The 20,841-nt window shown below is 42.3% G+C and overlaps 1 protein-coding gene across 2 annotated transcripts in view; it reads left to right on the top strand.

Moving 5' to 3' along the window:
• The first annotated feature begins 13,952 nt into the window (after nucleotides 1-13,952).
• ACAP2 (ArfGAP with coiled-coil, ankyrin repeat and PH domains 2) overlaps nucleotides 13,953-20,841 on the top strand; it is a 338,624-nt gene continuing 331,735 nt past the window's right edge. Inside the window, exon 1 of one of the 2 annotated variants that reach the window (XM_029615073.1) lies at nucleotides 13,953-14,390. In XM_029615073.1, coding sequence (XP_029470933.1) covers nucleotides 14,338-14,390 — 53 coding nt within the window. In that variant the 5' untranslated portion in view covers nucleotides 13,953-14,337. The remainder of the gene's footprint in view (nucleotides 14,391-20,841) is intronic. The other variant, XM_029615074.1, reaches the window with a different exon arrangement.

Genomic DNA, 20,841 nt, shown 5'->3' with positions numbered 1-20,841 from the left:
CATTTGCGGCACGTCGGTCAGGGCTCCCTTATCTAGTAGATACTCCTGTGGGAATTCTGCGTAAAAAAACTGAAAATTCTGCAAACTTTATATTGGTCAAAATAACAAAATTTACATGACAGTCTTTAAGTAATTACATTTTTAATTATTACAAAAAAATGTTATTACTTAAAGTTGCAGAATTTTAAATATTTTGAGCAGAATTTCCCTAGAAATTCACTGTAAGTGTCCCTTCCACATACACATACCCTCATACAGGCTCCCTCACTCTCGCGCGCACACACATCCCCTCATTCAGGGCCCTCTCTCTTGCATACACACCCACACAAGCTCCCTTTCTCTTTCACACATACATCCTCACACAGGCTACCTATGTCTCTCTCACGCAGCCCTTCACACAGGCTCCGTCTCACACATACACACGATCCTTTTTTATACACAAGAGCTCCCAGTCTCTCACACACATACACACTCCTTCACAATCTCCTCATATAGGCTCCCTCTCTCTGAAACCCACACTCAAGCATCCCCTCCACCCCCTCTTACTCCTATGCTCTCTCTCACCCTCCCCCACACCCCCTCTTACCAACAAAACTGTCTCTCACCCTCCCCCACACCCCCTCTCCTCATATAGGCTCCCTCTCTGAAACCATACTCAAGCATCCCCCCCACTCCCCCTCTTACCAACCAAGCTGTCTCTCACCCTCCCCCACACCCCCTCTCCTCATATAGGCTCCCTTTCTGAAACCACACTCAAGCATCCCCCCCCCCCACTCCCCCTCTTACCAACCAAGCTGTCTCTCACCCTCCCCCACACCCCCCTCTCCTCTGACACACACACACATTCTCTCTCACTGGCATCCCCCTCCCCTCATATAGGCTCCCTCTCTGAAACCCACACTCAAGCATCCCCCACCCACCCTCTCTTACCTCCCATGCTCTCTCTCACACCCCCCTCTCTTGCCAACCATGCTCTCTGTCACCCTCTCCTCTCTCACACACACATTCTCACTGGCATCTCCCCCCCATACTCTCTCACCCTCCTGCTCTCTCACCCTCCCCTCCCTGACAAACATTCTCTCTCAATGGCATGGCGCACCGGGCCTTCATCTTCGCTGCGAATGGAGCGCGTCCTGTTGCATACGGGGGCATTCCCTTTTCGCCGTGAACGGTGTGCCGAGCCTTCATCTTTGCCCCGAACGGAGCATGTGCCACGGAATGCGCTTTGTTCGCGGCATGCCGGGGTCTCTTCTGCTATTTTCTGCGCAGAATTCTGCGCTCCACAGTAGCGCAGAATTCCCCCAGGAGTAAATATAGAGAGATTCTTGGGGAACAAGCTCTAGATGCAAAACCAGGAGGTTACGATTGTTGTAATGCGAAAAAGACAATAATGGAGGCTTATGAAAATAAGTGAAAAGCAGCTGGCTCTACTGTGTAATGCTTTACACATGTAACTACCTTTAAATGAACAATAATATCTTTCTCTATGGCTAGGCTTTTACTGAAGTACAGTTGTTTCCTTTGGCAGCAACTTATAAGCATCCTTGCTCTTTCTAGCACAGTAAAGAAAAGCTTGAATAGCTTTACAACATAGTACTAACAAACAGAAGGACTTTTAAAATATGAAGGTTGTGAAGTGATAATATAGACTGATGTAATACACGATGGTATTTTGCATTGGTGGTCTATTTCTGCCTTATTTTGATCTATGCAGTTTAATAATTGCAAATTGTCCTCACCTCCTTCCTTTTTATCTGAGGAAGGACCACAGCTTGATTTGCCTTTGTCTCCATTTTCTTTGATTACAAAACTGATTATGAAAGGCAGCTCTCTTGAAGAGACTCGAAGAACATTATTGGGGTGCCAGGGTGAGAGATGTGTGTGTATCTGAGAAAGATGGAATGGATTTTTTTGGTAGAGACGTATGTACGAAACCTTGGTGTCATTATTGACAACCCAATCAACCTAAAAACATTCATCAACACAACCATAAAAGAATGCTACTACAAGCTCCATGTACTCAAAAAGCTCAAACCACTCCTCTACCTTAATGACTACCGTATAGTCCTCCAATCCACTATATTTTCAAAAATCGATTACTGTAAATCCTTGTTACTAGGCCTCCTCACCTCAACTCTTAAACCCCCTCCAAATGCTACAGAATGCAACCGCAAGAATCCTAACAAGCACCCGTAAAATAGATCATATTACTCCCGTCCTCAAGGAACTTCATTGGCTCCCAATTGCCTTTCGTATCACCTAAAAGCCTCTCTATTATTCACAAAACCATCCACAACAATAATATTCACTGGCTTGACAATTCCCTCAGCCTACACACATCTAGCCACCCCACTAGATCCGCCTATAAGGGAACCCTTCATACCCCCACCCTGAAGTCCATGCACTTCTGCACCACAAAAGACCGCGCCTTCTCACTTGCTGGACTCACCCTCTGGAACTCCATGCCGATGGATCTTCGGCTAGAGTCAAGTACACAAACATTAAAAAAAAAAACCTCAAGATGTGGCTATTCAAACAAGCCTTCCCTGAATAGTACCACCACGCCCCTCCTACCTCTGTATTGGACCCTTGTAGAAGACTTGAAACCTATACCACTTTAATGTACTTGTTTTACTATTTCTGTAAATCTCTCCTCCTTATCTCCCCTAATACTAATACTGTACCTGTAGTAGCACTTCTGTAAATCGCCCCCTTTCTCCTCAGTACTCTACCCATGTATTCCCATACTTTATCTCCCCCTTACTTGTCATATCTCTGTTCCATAAATTCTCCCCCTTTATTTGCAATACCTCTGGACCTATGTAGATACCTCCGTAAATTTTCTCCACCTCAGTTATATTAATACTGTACCCTCGTAGCTATTCTCTTCACTTTACCTCTTTAATACTGTACAAGTTAACATTTCCTCTTTAATACTGTACGAGTTAAACCCTCCAAGTTAACTTCTTGCTGCTTGTATATTAATATTACTGTACCCATGTATATACTGTACAAGTTATACCCCCAAGTTAACTCCCTGTTCCTTGTACATTAATAAATTAATTACTGTGTATGTATATATTCTCCCCACCTTATTTCACTAATACTGTACAAGTTATACCCCCCAAGTTCTTAACTCCCTGTTCAATGTACTTTCGCTGTTCAGTTCTATGTAAACCGATATGATGTTTCGACAAATACCGGTCTAGAAAAGCATTTAAATAAATAAATCTGCCTGTTGTATGATGGAGCTGAGTTGGATATTATGGGAGAGCACCTGATTTACATCATCCCTGAACCTGAGCCTCCTTGTGCCAGCCATTAGACTGGAGTAAATTCACACCACGCAGCATGGGAACTCAGTCTGAGAATTCTGCTGTCAAACATAAACCATCATCACGTGGAGGAAGTGCCCTTGACTGGAAAGGCTGGAGAAGTGACTTAATATAATCATAAATCACAAGAATGAGTGATGTTGTCAGAAAAATAAAATACTCAAACAATGTTATGTGAACCAGTGGATATTTAGGATATAGGATTCTACTGACCTTAAGTCCTTGTTTAACTAGGGAGTGTTCAGTGTTATTATAGTGCCATGGATGCTTGAGTTTCCCCATTATGAGTAAATTCCTTTGCTGTGTCCAGGGAGGGGTAATTGGTGCTGAGTTTAGCACCTCAAATCATTTTTAAAAGTAGGCACCAACGGAATCAGGTACAGTTTATTATGTTACTTTCCGTGGCAAGATGGTTTGACTTTAAAAGCTAACAGGAAGGCCTGCAATTTCCCAGGAAGGAGTTGTTCAATGCATTATTGATATCAACACATTACAGCTGACATGAGAAGCCAAAATCCTCTTAATATTCCACAGCCAGAGCAAAACCGTCCTCTTTCAGCATTATCTTTTATGGATGTCTTGTAATCTAGCTGTCTGACTTTATGGGCAGAAAGCAGCATGCTTATATCTAAATCTTTTTGAGAATTAACTGGCATGACAGTGACTTCTGGGATATCCCCTGATGTGACTTCCTCAGAACTCTGGAAATGCCACCAGCCCCCACTCCCCCTCCCCCCAAAAATAAAGTTTTTAACATGCAGGGTGCAAAAATACTTTGGATAATTCTTGTGTTGGACTAATAAAAGGTGCAGAGAGTCCGGTAACAGAAAAAAATATAATTATGTGTGAAAAGAGGTGATCAGGGTCAATGGGAAAAATAGTACTCAGCTTTCCAGATAGTTTTTGAGTCATGATTCTATCACCTCTGTTATGAGGATGATTCCCTCCTGCTTCAGTTACCATCTTTCTGATCATTAGTCACAACTGTTTGTAGAAAAATTGTGGACTTCTGGGATGTGTAGATTTGCAGTTTACAAGATACCCAGAACAGGAAAGTCATTTGTGAAGACCAAATATAATACAAAAGATTTATAGTTATTTGTTGACTGGGAGCTGGATGGATCTTTGGTTTTTCTCAAAGTGTGAATAAAAAAACAAGGTGGGAACTTCTCTAGTGCTACTATTGGGCTGGAAAATAAAGTCTGTGAAGTTTAAACATGCACCACATATCCTTGTGAAAAGGTATTTTCCTTGTTCTTATTTATTTCATGAATTCTTATTATACCCTTCTCATCAAAACACACCAAAGCCTGATACAAATTAAAATAGTAAAATCATAGCAAACCTCATTCAGCATCTACCCATTGCAGCTCAAAAACATTTCACCATCTCAGTCCCCTGCCCCAACCCATATCACTCTTGCCATTGTTACTATTATATTTTATTCTAAATTAGCCTGCTGTTATCCTTTCCTATTCATACACACACATTTTTTTTTGCTTTCTTTTGTATTTGACAAGAAATGAGAGTAGGGGTGGGGCAGGTTTTGCATGAGGATATTTTATTCCTTATTGTTTTTGTTATATTTTTATTGATGTATTTTACTGTGATAGGATGTAAACTACTTTTGGGTCTCTTCTGGTAAATAAGGCACATGCAAACATGATGATAACAGAATCGTTTCCATAAAGTTAATTCTGGAAGAGATACTATTAGTTTCACCCCCAAATAGATTTGGGCTTTTAAAAAATGAATCCTTCTGTTTTCATTGTGAATAAATGTTTATTGAAAAGATTGCATAAACTCTGTAATATACATAGAAACATTCTCCCTCTTTTTTCCCACCTTCCTACACAGCTATGACTATATAAAATCAGAATATTAAAAAAAAAAATCACACTATTCAAAGACATTTTACAAATACCTGCAATATTGTCTTTCAGCTATCAATTTTAAACTTATTGCTTGAGGTGATAAATGTATGGATTTCATATTAAAAAATATTTTTGATAGGTTGAAATCATCACTATTAAATGTTACAATTTCATGAGTTACAAATTTTTAACTTCTGTTAAATAATTTTGAAAATGTTTATTCTGCCTTTGTCACACTTCAAATAAATCACATTCAGCCACTGTAGGCAGACTCAGATGTAGGCATAGGCAATATAGGCACATGCCTAGGGTGCCAAGTGCTGGTGGCACCCAAAAACTATTTCCTGATGCTGCTCTCTCAGCAAAACCCTCCCATCCCAGTGTCTGTGCGTATGGGATCCATAATCTTAAATCCAGCCCTAGCTCTAGGTATTTCTTTTTTACCAGAAGGTATACACTCTGGGGTAGATTTTCAAAAAACGCGAATAGGCGTACTTTTGCTGGCGCATCAGGCGCCAGCAAAAGTACGCTGGATTTTAGTAGATATGCGCGGAGCCGCGCGTATCCGCTAAAATCCTGGATCGGCGCGCGCAAGGCTATGAATTCTGTATAGCCGGCGCGCGCCGAGCCGCGCAGCCTACCCCCGTTCCCTCCAAGGCCGCTCCGAAATCGGAGCGGCCTCGGAGGGAACTTCCTTTTGCCTTCCCCTCCCTAACCCACCCACCCGGCCCTGTCTAAGCCCCCCCTTACCTTTGTTGGGGGATTTACGCCTCCCAGAGGGAGGCGTAAATCCCCGCGCGCCAGCGGGCCGCTAGCGCGCAGGGACGCAACCTGGGGGCGGGTCCGGAGGGCGCGGCCACGCCCCGGGCTGCCCCGGGCCATAACCACGCCCCCAGGCCCGCCCCCGAAATGCTCCCGGCACGCCCCCTAAACGCCGTGACGACCGGGCCCGCCCCCGACATGCCCCCCTCGGAGAACCCCGGGACTTACGCGAGTCCCAGGGTCTGCGCGTGCCGGTAAGCCTATGTAAAATAGGCTCACCGGCGCGCAGGGCCCTGCTCACCTAAATCCGCCCGGTTTTGGGCGGATTTAGGCGAGCAGGGCTCTTAAAATCCGCCCCTCTATGGGCCAGATTTACTAAGCCTTTTTCCCATAGAACAAAATGGGAGAAAAACTTTAGTAAATAAGACTCAGGAATAATAACTTTTATAAAGCTACGTGGCTGCATATGTGCACGTTTGCCAACTCGCACCCAGGGATGCAGCCATTTTATAATGTGCACATGTTATAAAATAGGCTGAGTGTATGCACATGTGTAAGCAATTTTAAATGGGCATGCACATCTGCGTGCAAATCACACTTCCACAGTGTAAGTGGGGGATTTAAAAGGGGTGTGTCTCCATGTCATTGACAGTTTCAGCAGTTTGCCCAGGAAAGGGATAGGACTTCCAAACACCCCTAGTTTAATAGCCTTTCTTTCCCCCTGTTTGCACCAATCCTTTAAAACCTGCTGACTAGCCTAGAATATTTTACTTACCACGCCATCCATAGCAGTAGTAAAGTTGTGCAGCAGGGGACCCTGGCAGGGGCGGATTGGCCTATCGGGGCTTCGGGCATGCCCCGGTGGGCTGGTCACCCCAATCACGTGATAGGTGTTGGTCGCGGCAACCTGTGCCTAGGGCACTGAGACTTAGGGGGCACCGTGGCAGAATTTTGAAAGGGCAAAAAGTGCCCTTTCAAAATTCTGCCAGCACCCCCTGGTGGTCCGGCGCAGGGCTCGGGAGTGATCTGCCACTCCCGGGGCCTCAGCTGCCACTAAGCAAAATGGCGCCAGTAACCTTTAGCCCCACCATGTGACAGGGGACAACCAAGGGCACCGGTAACCCCTGTCACATGGTAGGGGCTGAAGGCCACCGGCACCATTTTGGTTAGTGGCAGCCGAGGCCCTGGGAGCGGCAGATCGCTCCCGAGCCCTCCGTTGGACCACCAGGGGGGCATCGGGAGGGTGGCATTGGGGGGAGGCAGGGCGAGTTGAGGGCTGGCTGACTGCCTGCCGTGGCACCCCCTAAGTCTCGGTGCCTGGTCTCTGGCTGTGCTGATCTTCCTTTCTTCGGCCACTTGACCAGCTAAACTGCCTGCGCTGATCTTCTTTCTGTGTGTATGTGAGATGTGGTGAGTATGTGAGAAAGGAATGGTGCTTCTGTGTGTGTGTATGTGGTGAGTATGTGAGAAAGGAATCTGCCAGTTTAAAAAAATGAAATGTGATAATACATATACCTCAACTTTTGTACTGGTAGCGCAACTTTTAAAAGTTGGATGAAAGATGAAAGTACTGAATTTTAAGCATCCCTCTTCTGGAAAATAAAATTTTAACAAAGTGGGTAGCGACAAATACTAAAGCAAAAAAAAAAATTAAAGTATTTAAAATGTTCATCTCAGCAAAATCACAAATTTAAGATACTGATGCCAGGTGGGGTTTGTTTGTTTGTTTTTTTGAAGCATAATTTAAGCATGAAGACTAGAATAGTTCCAATCTGAAACGGTTTTGCTTTTTTTTTTTTTAAGCCTTTAGAAAATGTATATTTTTAAATGACTAAGACTGGAATCTTCCCATTTAAAAGGGAAGCTGACTAAGGATGTCTTTCTGTTCCATATCTCCCACATGAATAATAATATGACTGATTAGTTTGAAGAAAGACACTTGCTTTATTGCCTGAAAGTATAAAACAAGAGAAGCTGTACGGTGTGGGTGGCTGTCCCTTGGGAGGACAGAACCTGAAGGAAGGGTGTCATTTTGCCTTCTGACAGGAATGTGGTTTTCTTATTTAATGGTTGGGAGCATCACTTTCACTTTTAGTAAAAGTGAAAAATGCTGCAAGTCTGAAAGCAAGGTGCTTCTGTGAGAGTGTAATGTGTATGTGAGACAGGGAGGGTGCTTCTGTATGTGTCAATGTGTGTGTGCAAGAGAGATGGAGCATGTTTTTGGCTGACTTGTGGCTGTGGGAGAGGGCATGTGAGTGATTGAGCCTGTTTGTAAGTGAGATAGAACATGTGTGTGACTGAAAGCCTGTGTGTAAGTAAGAGAGAGCATTGTGTGATTGAGAGAGACTGACCAGAGAGGTGACGTGTGTATGTGTGAGAGAGACTGATCAGGGAGATGATTGGTGTGTGAGAGACAGAAACTGGTCCTGAGTGTGTGTGTGTGTGAGAGAAGAGTTTGGTTGTGGTCCCTAAGGAAGAGGACTGTGAGGACAGCTTTAGCAGCTACTGCTGCTTCTGGTGTGGCCTGCAAGGAAAGGAGTAGGAGAACTGCTGGAGAGGGTGAGTAAAGGTGGCTTTTTAAGTACATTTTTCATGATTGACTACCATTTTAATTATTGAGTAGTATGTGATGTGTCTGCTGTTTGAAATATTTTATTGATGTTTGGAGAATTTTAAATACATTTTATGAATTTTTAATTGTTGGATATTATTCTGTTCATAGTTGTTGTGAAACATTTATTCTGCTTATTAGTATAGTTATACAATTATTTCTGTGTTGGGATCTATAGCTGCTTGGCTACTTCTGTTTTCCTAATAGGAGGTGTATTGGTGTTTAGGGCCTGATTTAATATTTGTAGTGTTGCCTTTTCATAGGTAGGGTTGTTACTGTTTGAGTGCATTCCATAATACAAGTGTAACTGTGTGCAGATTAGTTTATGTGCATTACTGCAGATCCTGGTAGTATGTTAGATCGGTTCTGTGTATGTGACCGAGGTGAGGTATTTTACTGTATCAGTCTTATTTGTTGTATTTTCTCAAGAGGACATGCAATAGTGATAAACTGCTGTCTTTTCATAAGTAGGGTTATTGAGCCTGCTAGTTGGAGTTTGTGTTGCTACTACTGAGATGACACTAGAACCAGAATATATTTTTTTGTAAGGTGAGTTGTACGGGGAATGTCATAATTCTGCATTACATCCATAATTGTGGGTCAGGGGGGTTCCTGTGGATGCAAACTGTACTTTTACATTTAGCCCTATGATGGTCATGTGTTCAGTGTGTCACGCATGTGAGAACCATCTGTCAGGTGTGTCCCGACAGAAAAAAGGTTGAGAACCACTGTGCTAGAGAACAACTAATTCATGACCATCTCAAGGTGACTGGAATTAAAAGTTCCCGGGTATGGAGAACCGGGGATTTTTTTCTATCCTTATTAGTTTTAATTATTGATTATTATCTGCTGTTTTTGAAATATTTTATTGGTGTTAGGGAAATTTTCAAAAATTTGTATATGAGTTAAATTACTGGAGGTTCTATTCATCAGCAGTTTTTAAATATATATTTTTAGTATGATTTTCCTATTGTGATTGATGTTTTATAGTTCTTGATTTTATTTGATGTTTTATGAGGAATGATGGTATTTTCTGTTTTTCCATTGCTGCATTATATACAGTCTAACTTGCTGTGATTTCCAGTTTAGTTTGTCTGTGCATTTCTGTGTATATTTTATGGTCCCTTTATTCTGTATTTGGTGAGTCACCAAATTGTATGTGTAATTGGGTACCCATGGGCCAGTATGGAGAAAAATCCCCTGGGCCACTATTTTCCCACAATCCGCCCCTGGACCCTATGTGCCTGTGAGCGTAAGTATTTACACGCATATCTCTTGGCCTTCCCCTGACATGCCTTTACCCCACCCACACCATGCCCATGCCTACCTCTTTTTTTTTTTTTTTTTTTTTTTTAATGTTTGTGTGTGCAGTGGGAGATACGCATGATTATAGACACCTTTTAAAATCTGCTCGGTGCACGCTAGCCTGACTTGTGCGCGTATCTCCCGGTTTTGGCACGCGCTGGGCTTTTAAAATTCACCTTTACATTTGTATGTGGGTGATGGAAGGTGAAGGTACTTGTGCAAGGTCATAATATGCCTGGTCTTCCAGTCAATAACCAGCAAATTAAAATTACTTTGTTGCTATAAAAAATGCTTTCTTTAGAAATAGTTTCAAAAGTATTTTCCCAGATTCTAATTCTATAAATTAAAAAAAAACAACACAATTGAATGGAAGCAGCTATATTCCGTTAGATAAGTTGATATAGATATTTTTATCTCTTCCGAGAAGCAGGACTAGAAACTATGAAACTATGTTCCTCTGTATGTCAGGAACTTAAACACGGCTCTGTGCTAGTTTCACCTTTTGTGCTTAGATTTAAGGTTTTCAACTGTACGTCGCTTTAATTTGTTAAAACAGCAATTTATCAAATCTAGTAAAGTCAAATAAAGTAAAGTAAGACACATTCACAGCAGAGATTTAGACTGTTAAAAAAAAAAAGCAACATTGTATTCCTTGTGCTCTCTTTCAAATATTTTAAATAGTCTTGAAGATTATTCTCTCTGACAAATTAGCCTCTGCCTATAGATTCCATTTCTGTGTCAGTATGTGATTCTGATTATTTTGCTTGTGCAACACTCTCAAGAGGGAAGCACATGATCCTTCTTTAACTACCAAAAGAGGATATTTTTCCCATAGATGTTCATTTAAAAAAGATTTGACCTTGGCCAACAAGGTTGCAACAAAGTGTCTAACTTGTAAATATGCAAAGAATGCATTTTTATTTTATTTTCGGTGAGGAAAGTGGAGCACAAAGACAATGCCTCAGCGCTTAAACCTTGGAATATTTCTTATACTTTCCTTTCTTAATAAAACATTTCATGATAAAGGACTTTTGTGGCATGAGGCTCACCATCATTATTATCAGGTGCCATCTTCAATAGGAAGGCTGGCAGCATTGGAAATATTACAAGGTCCTAAAACACCACTACCCTTCCTCTTTGGAGCTGCAGATTGGAAAACAGAGCAAATTGGATTGCAATAGAATCCTACACAGAAACTACAAGCTCACAGACTACCTCACCTTGATCACATGCAGAACCAGGGCCATTGCAAGGGTTTTAGGCACCCTAGGCAAACCTTACAGCCTGCCGCCCCCTCCCCAAACACAATTTTATGCATTTATAACAGATTTTACATGAAAAATGACATTCTGAGGTAAAAATTATATACATGTTATTGTGATAGTTACATGCACTGTTGTGATGCCAAAAGAAAACTTTGCAACTTGAAATTCATATGGCATCACATCTATTGTAACATGTTTTGTGTCGGCATGGTCCTTTCATATCAACACAGTACTATCTGCCAACACTCAAACAGTAGCAACCCTGCCTATGAAAAGGAATTCCACAAATATTACACCAGAATCTAAAATATCAATACACCTCCTATCAGGAAAACAGAACAGGCCAAGCTACTACAGATCCCTACAGAGAAACCACATGCTAAAAGAATGCTTCATCTCAGTCTTTGCATGCAGACACAAACCCTCACCAAATAAAGAATAAAGCCGCATAAAAGTATAAATAGAAATGTGCAGAGGAAAACTGAACTGTAAAACACATCATGCCAGACTCTATACAGTGCAACAATGGAAAAAACAAACATTTCACCATTCCTCATGCAACAAACAATAAAATAAAGATATATAAATAATTAATCATAATAGTAAAATCATACTAATAAAATAATTTCAAAACAGCTGATGAATAGAATATCCAATAAAAACTCATGCAAATTTTGAAAACTTTCCCAAACACCAATAAAATATTTCAAAACAGCAAACACAAACACCACCCTATAATTAAAAATAAGGATAAAAAAAATCTCTGACACTCATACCTGGGAACTTTTTATTTTCAGTCTGAGCTTGTCATGGATTCATGGGAGGAGGCTGTGGCTTTCATACAAAGACCTTTTCCTCTCTCTCACATACACATGCTCCAACACAAGCATACTCGCTTACTCACACATATTCATACACATACTCTCACTCTCCCCCACATGCTTTCACATACACATACTCTCTCCTCCATATGCTCTCACATACACATACACTTGCTCTCTCTCCTTTATACACACACACACACACATTCTCCCTCCATGCTTTCTCAAACAAATGCTCTCTCTCTCTCCCACACACACTCACTCTTCCTCACATGCTCTCTGACAAGCACATAGTCTCCCCTCCCCCCCCCCCCATATGCTCTCTCTAATCCCATATGCTCTCATATACACATGCGCTCACACATGTACTCTTTTCTTTTACTCTCCTTCCTAGGTGTAGGTGGCAGTAGCAGCAGCAGCTTTCTTCTTGGACTTCCACAGCATCAAGAGGCCTCTACTGTCTCCCTGGTTCAGCAGATCTGCTACCTCTCTCCTGCCACACGGCCCAGCCAATGCTGCCTCTCTCCTGTTGCACGGCCTGGCCGCTTGCTGCCTCTCTCCTGCTGTGCGGCCCGGCCGCTTGCTGCCTCTCTCCTGCTGTGCGGCCCAGCCTATTGCTGCCTCTCTCCTGTTGCACGGCGCAGGTGATGCTGCAATTGACCCTCTCAGTCTTTTCTTCCGGTCACTCCTTCCAGCTACAATGAGTGGGCATTCTTCTTCTTGCCCATGTGGGCCCACAACACATTTCCTCTTCCAGTTCTTGAGGGCTGGAAGAAGGAGGTCCTGTAGCTGCCACCAGTGTCGGGAATCGGGACAAAGTTTTTTTCACAAGTCTGAGCAGGTCCAATGCAAGCAGTTGGTGGCTGCTGGATTGCCCCCAAACCTGTGCTACCCTAGGTGATCGCCTAGTGCGTCCACTGGCCCTGTGCAGAACACAGACAGATCTTCACCAAATCCAGAATCAGGGAGTACAAATCAGAAATAATCAGTTCAATGCAATACTGTGCACTTAGGCTAGCGTACATGTTAACCCACAGTTGGATGTGTATGCATCCATAACCCTGATGCAATAAGGGGATCAGCACGTCCAAATCAGTGTGCAACTAATAGTGCTTATCACCTGTAAATGCCATGTCAATAAGGTTATTATCTAGTACCACCTTATGTAAAAAATAAATGTGTGCCCATTTTTAACCTTCAAAAATTAATAGCATGTGCGGAGCTGGTGTTAGTCTTGTGGAGTCCCAAAGGTTTAACAGAAAATACTGCTTTTCTGTGGTTCTTCTGACTTAATATCTTGGAGATATTAAGTTGGAGAAACCATAGAAAGCTGTGTGAAAAATTTTAAAAGTTTTGACCGGGGTCAGGTTAGGAAAATGGATGCTCAATTTATGAGCGTCCATTTTCCTAACATGTGGCTGTGCAAGGGTTAGGAAAACTGACGCTTGGAAAATTGAGCGTCCTTTTTTCCTAACCTGTGCACAGCCCCTTCTGGATGCCCGATGCTAAGGAGGTGGCAGGGATGCACAATTTCCCCTAGCGCCTCCTTTTTAACACAGCAGCTCATTAGCCTAAGAGTGCCTTAGGAAAGCAGGTGCTCAGTCATGAGTGCCTGTTTTTCTTATACGGATATTGCATTGGCCTGAAACTGACACGTATTTCCTCCTGTCCTGCGAATAATCCAAATATGCAACAAATGCACATTTGCCAAAGCTTACAACGAAAATGAGTCTTCCCACAAAGATTGAGCAAGAAAGTGCCATATGATCCTGGGAGCAACAACAAGAATGGCAGCTAAGTGCTTAACATCCTGTTACCAGGCCAGAAAGTATCATGACCAGATACAATACTGAAGCAGTGGTCGTGGAGTCCTTTTGTTCTTTGCAATTTTATTTTACTGTTTTTTTTTTTTTTATTATGAATGTTTCCCTTTTGTTTGTAATCAGTTTAAGTATTTCGTTAGCTACAATGTACATGTTTTCAGGCCAATAAAGTTTCCTGCGTCTAAAGCGGAAGGGCTGTTGAGGCGGATAGGGGAGGAAGGAGTCCGAGGCTGGGCGGGAGTTCTCACGTTTCCCAGCGCACTGGCCGTCACTAGTGCCCACCTCCCAGAGGCCCACCCCCTCGCCTTTTCCGAACCATCGATTGGCCGCGCTCCCTGCCTCTCTCGCCTCTCCTCCGTCGCCATGGCAGCCGCTGGAGGGGGCGGGGAGGAGGTGATCTTGGACTGTTCCGTGCAGGGACGGTGCGTGGCGGCTGCGGTGTAGGGAGGGAGAAAAGAGTTAGCGAGCGAGCGGGAAGGGCCCGGGCTGGGGAGTCGCGAGCCGTCGGTCCTTCTTCTCCTGTCTTCATTTACGCCGCAGCATGAAGGTGACCGTGGACTTCGAGGAGTGCCTGAAGGACTCCCCCCGCTTCAGGTACGGCACAGGCCTCCTCTTCCCCCCCCGAGGAAGCCTTGATCAGTTCAGTGCAGTGGGGGTGGAACCTCTGGCTGCTCTCTGCAGCGCCGTCGCTCTATTTGTACCCGCAATAACTTTGTGTCTGTCTGTCTGTGGTAATGAGGTGTCCCCTCGCCCCCATAGCGCCATCCTGTGGAGGCGCAGACTGTTACTTGATATATTATTATTATATCATCTCATAGCCTTCGTAATTTTGAACTCTGTCTTATTACTGCTACTGCTCAAAGGGAACGTGCATGGGCCTGAGGTTTTGGTGGCAGGAAAGGGAAAAAGTATTTGTTTTATGTTTAGCAGCAGAAAAAATGACTCGGAACAGAACCAGAACGGGACGGTTTCTTGCTCCTTTTATTTTGTGCAGTTTTGAATGAACTGTGAGGGTAGAGAAGGAGATGTTGCACTAGGGAAATGCACTCCAGGCATTTATAACAAAAGCTGCTCTTGTGAAGATTATTGCCTTGTAAGATTAGTTTCTTCTTCTTTTTTTTTTTTTTTTTTTTTTACATTTTTGGCATCCTGATGGTCCGAGCTCTCTGCAGGGAGGCAGCAGGAAACCGCAGTCCCTGTTGGGTAGGGGAGAACTCTTGTCACGTTCCGATGAGTCAGAGACATACAAAAGATTAAATATATGTCCCTGCCCTCTGCACGCTACCGCAGGAAACCTTGCAAAGTTGAATCCAGTTTGGTCCATTTGTTCATTGCTTACAGGACCATCTGGCCATGCATGCGTCATTTTGTTGGGGAGATGTATAGAAAAAAATCGTGTGTTGATTTATAAAAGTTGGCCAACTTTCAGCAGCTTTTTACGAAAATGGAGACACAATCTGTTCTCATAGCATTCTTTTAACTTGTGGCGCTCGCTCTTTGGACTATCCTAGTTGAGCCAGTGTTGTGGTTTTTGTAGTCTTCTTCACAGTCCCTTCGGCCCTTGAGTTTCCTGAGCTCGGACACAGAGCACAGATGTTGCAAAGGGAAGCGATTTCATATTAACACTGAAGTAGTTAATGCGGTTGCAGTGTTGTAAAGGACTCTACACAAGTTGTAGTTGATACATTTTTCTTGGACTAACTAGAGCTTGAAAGTTAATCAGAAATAGCTCTAAAATGATTTAAATTTCAGGGATTAGCAGATTTAAAACACATTAAAAAATTAAGTTGGCATACAATTAAACTCTGGAATTTGCTGCCCGAGAATGTGGTCAAGGTTATTGGTATAGCTGTATTAAAGTTTCTGGAGGACAGGTCCATTAAAAATTATTCATCTGGTAGACAGGGGAATCTGCAACTCCTGCCTCAGGAAAGATCCACGGGGATCTTCCAGGTACTTCCAAGTGATCAGGATTGATCATTGGTCTGACCTAGCATGCTATGCCTTATTTTCTTGTCTGTGATTAAAACAGAAATATGGTCAATCTAAGAATCATTTAATGCATGGTCATGGGCATAATGGACAAAAAGTCCGTAGGATGTAAATCCTGTGTTTTGCAGGTTTATATGTTCTGTACATTGCTGCAGCTCTTTCATTAATCTGCCATACTATGAATGACTTTGTTTTAATGACCTTTAGATTTATGAAAGAATAATGGAAGTGGCGGACTATAGAAACTCAGTATGTTTTTCCTGGGCCCCAAAGCAGCTTTGCCTAAAGACAGTGTTTAGTTTTTGTAAATGCTTTCAGGATATATGCCTGCCCTGGCTAACCTTACTTTTTAAAAAAGAAATGGCCTTTTGTTTTGAAATAACTGTAATGAATGTTTTTCTGTAAATATAAGTCTGAGATGAGAAATGTAAGAGCAGATAATGGTCACAAGGCCTGTCTAATCTGTCCTTTTCTTTACCTGAAGAACTTGTGCATTTTCTGTCTTTAGCCTCGTTTCTGCCTGACCCATGCTTTCTTGGGTTTTAGATACTATGATTTGCCCGCCACATCTATTGCATGACTGTTTCATGTATTTATACTCTGTAGAAATTGATTTTTATCAGGAAAGCCACAGTTTTTAAAGGACATAATCAACCAGTTCTATTAAAGCACAATTATATACTGACATGCTAAATTTAATTTGATCAACTGTATGCCAAAAGAAAATACTGCTTCACTTGGAAGAGTTTGAGGATAACTGTCAAGGCTAAGAACACATTTTTTGACAAATGACATATTTATAGGAAAAAATAAACCCTGTCTACCAACTCTAGTAGCAGTTCTCTTCAAGTAACAGGAGATTAACATGGCACAGGATAGTGCCATGCAGGTATAGTTTGATCAAAAATTGATAATCTCACAATATAAAGCCATGTGCAAATAGTTTTACCAAAAAACTTATCTAAACCAGAGTTTGCATTAATATTAGGAAAACAAGAATAAAAATGACTCCATATTTCTGTGTTGGGGTCAGTATGAAAAAATATTTCAACTATACGCATATCCAGCATAGCCCTCTGCTTCAACGGCAGGGGAGCAAGACTGATACTTAACTTTCAATGCATAGCCAGCATGGCTCTCTGCTTCAACGGCAGGGGGGAATGAAGAAAGGTGGATCTATATTCAGGCAACAATCAACAAGGACTGAATTACATAGTCTGAATAAACAGATAAGCATGGGTGTAGCTTGCTTATTGCGGTGGTTAATACCCCTAACTAAATTAAGCTATTTCACAGATGCAGTTCCAACACTGCTCTCTACATTAATGGCGTGGGTGGAAGGGAAATAGAATAAAAACAGGTTATTAAGAGCCAAGAGAAACAGATAAGTATGTGAGAAAAAAAAAGTGCGAAAGCTAGCTTAGGAAGACTGGATGGGCGGTTTGGTGTTCTTCTGCCGTCATTTCTATGTTTCTATATACAGTGAGACTGGACACCCACTGCCAGTTCAGTTGAAAACTGCAGGCAATTTTTGGGGACTCTTGTGCACATGGGGGAAATTTTCAGACAGTCAATATTGGTGTAAAGAATGTGTATTTTCTGAAATAAAGAATAATGTAGGCTGCTTTAGAATGTGAACATTATATTCATTTTCAAAAGAGGGAGGTATCTCTTTGAAAATTCACATAAACTATGTGTGCTAAGAACATCCATGTACTTTGATTTGGCTGTGAAATGTGTACTTTTGGAAATGTCAAGTACACACACTGTTGTACTCCCCTGACTTAGATGCACATTGCTGCCATAAAGTAGCTTAGATTGTAAACCCTATGGGGATAGGGAAATATCTACAGTACTTGAATGTAATCCACTTTGAAGCACTGAAAAAAGTGCAAAAAGCGGAATATAAATCTAAATAAATAAAATATTGTTTAATTAAATTTAGCATGTTCTTTCATGTTCCTATGAAGAGTGGGAGTTAAGACATATATTTGGCATGCATGATGTTTCTAAAATAGACAAATTTTGAAAGGTGCATAGGAATATTAGATAAACTGTAATGGCCTGATTTACACTCAAGTTTATGCTTGTCTTTTGGCAGAGAGGATGTGAACTGGCTGACCCATTTTTTTTCCAGTACACACTTCTTCTCTACGTACATGGTATGTGCAGGGTGGGTAGAGTCTGAATTGTCTTTTGCCATTTTATTAGCAAAGTGATAACCTATTTAAATTCTATATGTGACATCACCTTTCCCTTTCTTGCTCTTGTCTCTGGGTTTTTACACCTCTAGTTCCCTGCATTTTTCACACTTTTACCATTTCAACCAGTTCTTTTTTTTTTTTTTTTTTTAATAAAAGCAAAGCAAATACAATATTTTGAATGGAGACTCAAAACAACATTCTTTGAGCAATCTCTTAAAAATTCACCTGTTCAGTAATCGGAGATTCTTTGTCATTAATTGCATAGATTGTACACGTATATTGTGATGCACACTATAGTGTAGTCCATTATCTTGTATAATAGTCAGTTTGATCAATTGTTTGTTGAGGGTGTGTGAGGAGCCCAAGCCCTGCCAGCTGAAGATCAGGCACAACTGGTGACATTGATTGTAATTGCTGGGAGCTGGGAAGAGGAGAATATGGAAAAGTGGGGCATTCAAGGATGAAACTGAGCTGCTTCCTCTTCCTTCTAACCACAGCCCATCCATAGACACAGCCTGCTAATGCTGCATGACCACCCCACATCTAGGGATGTATTAAGGGTTGGGAACTTTATAATATGCATTTAATAAAGATGGGTTTCATAGGGGAAGGGGTCGTAGCAAACGAAAGACTGGGTTTACATACTCCCTCTAGGTTTCTTGTCATTTAATGATTGGGTTTTTTTTTTCCATATGATGTAATATTTGGTAAAATGTGACGTAAAAATGATAAAGGTGGTTTTAACTTTCTTCATTTTTAAGCTTGAAAGTGAAAACAGTAAGCCTGCTTTTAATATTTTGGTAATTTTGGATTAATTTCATAACCCAGTGTATGCTTTATACAAATGCTTTTTTCTATTATTAGGTTCAAAAAGTATTTAACTGTGTAGCATGCCAAGGCAGTAATTGTTTTTCCAGAATAACTAATTAAACTACAATACTCTGCAAGTTATTAATGCATTATATTACTGAGGGAAAATGTTATTCTCCAAGGATAAACAGGATGATAATCCTCATGCTTGGGTGATATCATCAGATGGAGTCCCGATGTAGAAAACGTATGTCAAAGTTTCTAGAACTTTCACTAGGCACACTGAGCATGCTCACCATGCCCTATACCACGCATCCACGTGGGGGTCCCTTTCCAGTCTTTCTGTTTCCTCAGAGCTATAAGCTTTGCGGTGTGAGTGAGCTCATTTTGGCTGTTTTTAGGCCCGAGGGGAGCACTTTGTGTTTTTCTTGGGTTTTTCCTCATTCCATTGCCCGGTCCCTCTCGGTGATTCCTAATCAGGGTTTTTGGAAATTCATAAGAACACAAGAACATGGCATACTGGGTCAGATCAAGGGTCCATCAGCCCAGCATCCTGTCTCCAACAGTGGCTAATCCATGCCATAAGAACCTGGCAAGTACCCCAAAACTAAGTCTATCCCATGTTCCCTCTGCCCTATATACCAAGGTGCCACCTACAGTCTGTCAGTATTTCTCTGTCTCCAGCAGATGGTGGAAGTGCAAAACCTACAATCTGTTCTGGTTACTTAGTTAAAAAAAAAAAAAAAAGACAGGTTAAAGTAATTTAGACAGCATTTAAAAAAAAAAAAAAAAAAAATTAAAAAAAGGGGGGCCAGAAAGGAGACAGTCTTCAGCCTCCCAGAGGGTTGCTAGGTCCTGAGGGGGACCATCCCTCCTGGTTGTTGAGCAGCTGCAGCTAAGGGTCGAGGGCCCTATTGCCCTTCTTGCGGCACTGGGGGTGATACTGGGAGCCCGGCTCACTCCCCCAGAAGGACCAGGACCCTGAGGTTATCGGGCAAGTTTAAAAAAAAATATATTTTTTTTCAATTGTAGTTTGTCTGACTTCTTGGACCCTTGCGATCGCTTTCGGGCTCCTGTCGTTGCTTTCCGCCGCAATTTCGCTCATTCTAAAGTAGAGAAATGGGTCCATTCGGCACCACTGGATGACATACTCTCTTGTCATGGCTAATTCAGTCCTGCTTGTTGATAGAGAAAAATTATAATACTGACCTCTTGTGATTGCTGCCATTACAGCCTTTGATTATCCGTTTTTGTGGCTACAGTCTCTCACCAAACAGCACACATACAAGATTTTTTTTCATACTGAATTCAATATCAATTTTAAGAAAAACTCTTGACACACTGCACAACTACAGCTCAAATGCTGATGACATATGAAATGGGAATGACGAAGGTGGACCCCACAGGCCCTAACACTGGATCAGTAGATCCCAGCCAGGATTCTTCATGGGGAGCTTCAATACCCAATTCCCCTAAAATAGTGGGAATGAGAGGCCCCAGCTCCTCTTTCCGAAAGAGACGGACCACTTTCGGGTCGTCTCCTTCCACCACATGAGACCTACGCAGAGCACCCTGCGGCTGGTCCGTATCCCCTTCAACCCCCTTCGGGAATTGGGATGGCAAGTCTAGATTATCCTGGTCCTCAGTACCTGAAGATGAATCTGAAGCAGTCTGAGGTGCCACTAATCTTAAAGGACGCTTTAATTTAGAGGGTCCCCCTCTAAGTTAAAGCGTCCTCAGCAGGCTTAGATCGCTTCCTAGTCCTGGAAGGCGAGTCTGATGATAAGGATTTGTCAGCTGCCCTCTTTTCCCCCACTTTCCGGTCCTTAAAAGCCCTGTGCAATAAAAGCACAAAATCTGAAGAAAAGGAAGAAGCAGAAGATGAGTCATCCGTATCCCCTTTGGGATATCCTCTGTGGCTTTTGAGCCAAGCCCACCTGACTTGCTCCCCTCAGGGGACCGTCTTTTGATGAGACAAATGTGGCGGGAAATTCCCCTCCCCCGCCGCTATTAGCACCGCTGACCTCACTGCCACGAGG

This window comes from Rhinatrema bivittatum, chromosome 9, assembly GCF_901001135.1.
Source record: "Rhinatrema bivittatum chromosome 9, aRhiBiv1.1, whole genome shotgun sequence".
Lineage (NCBI taxonomy): Eukaryota > Metazoa > Chordata > Amphibia > Gymnophiona > Rhinatrematidae > Rhinatrema > Rhinatrema bivittatum.
The sequence above is the reverse complement of the archived record's forward strand: the minus strand, read 5'-3'. Positions and strand labels throughout refer to the sequence as shown.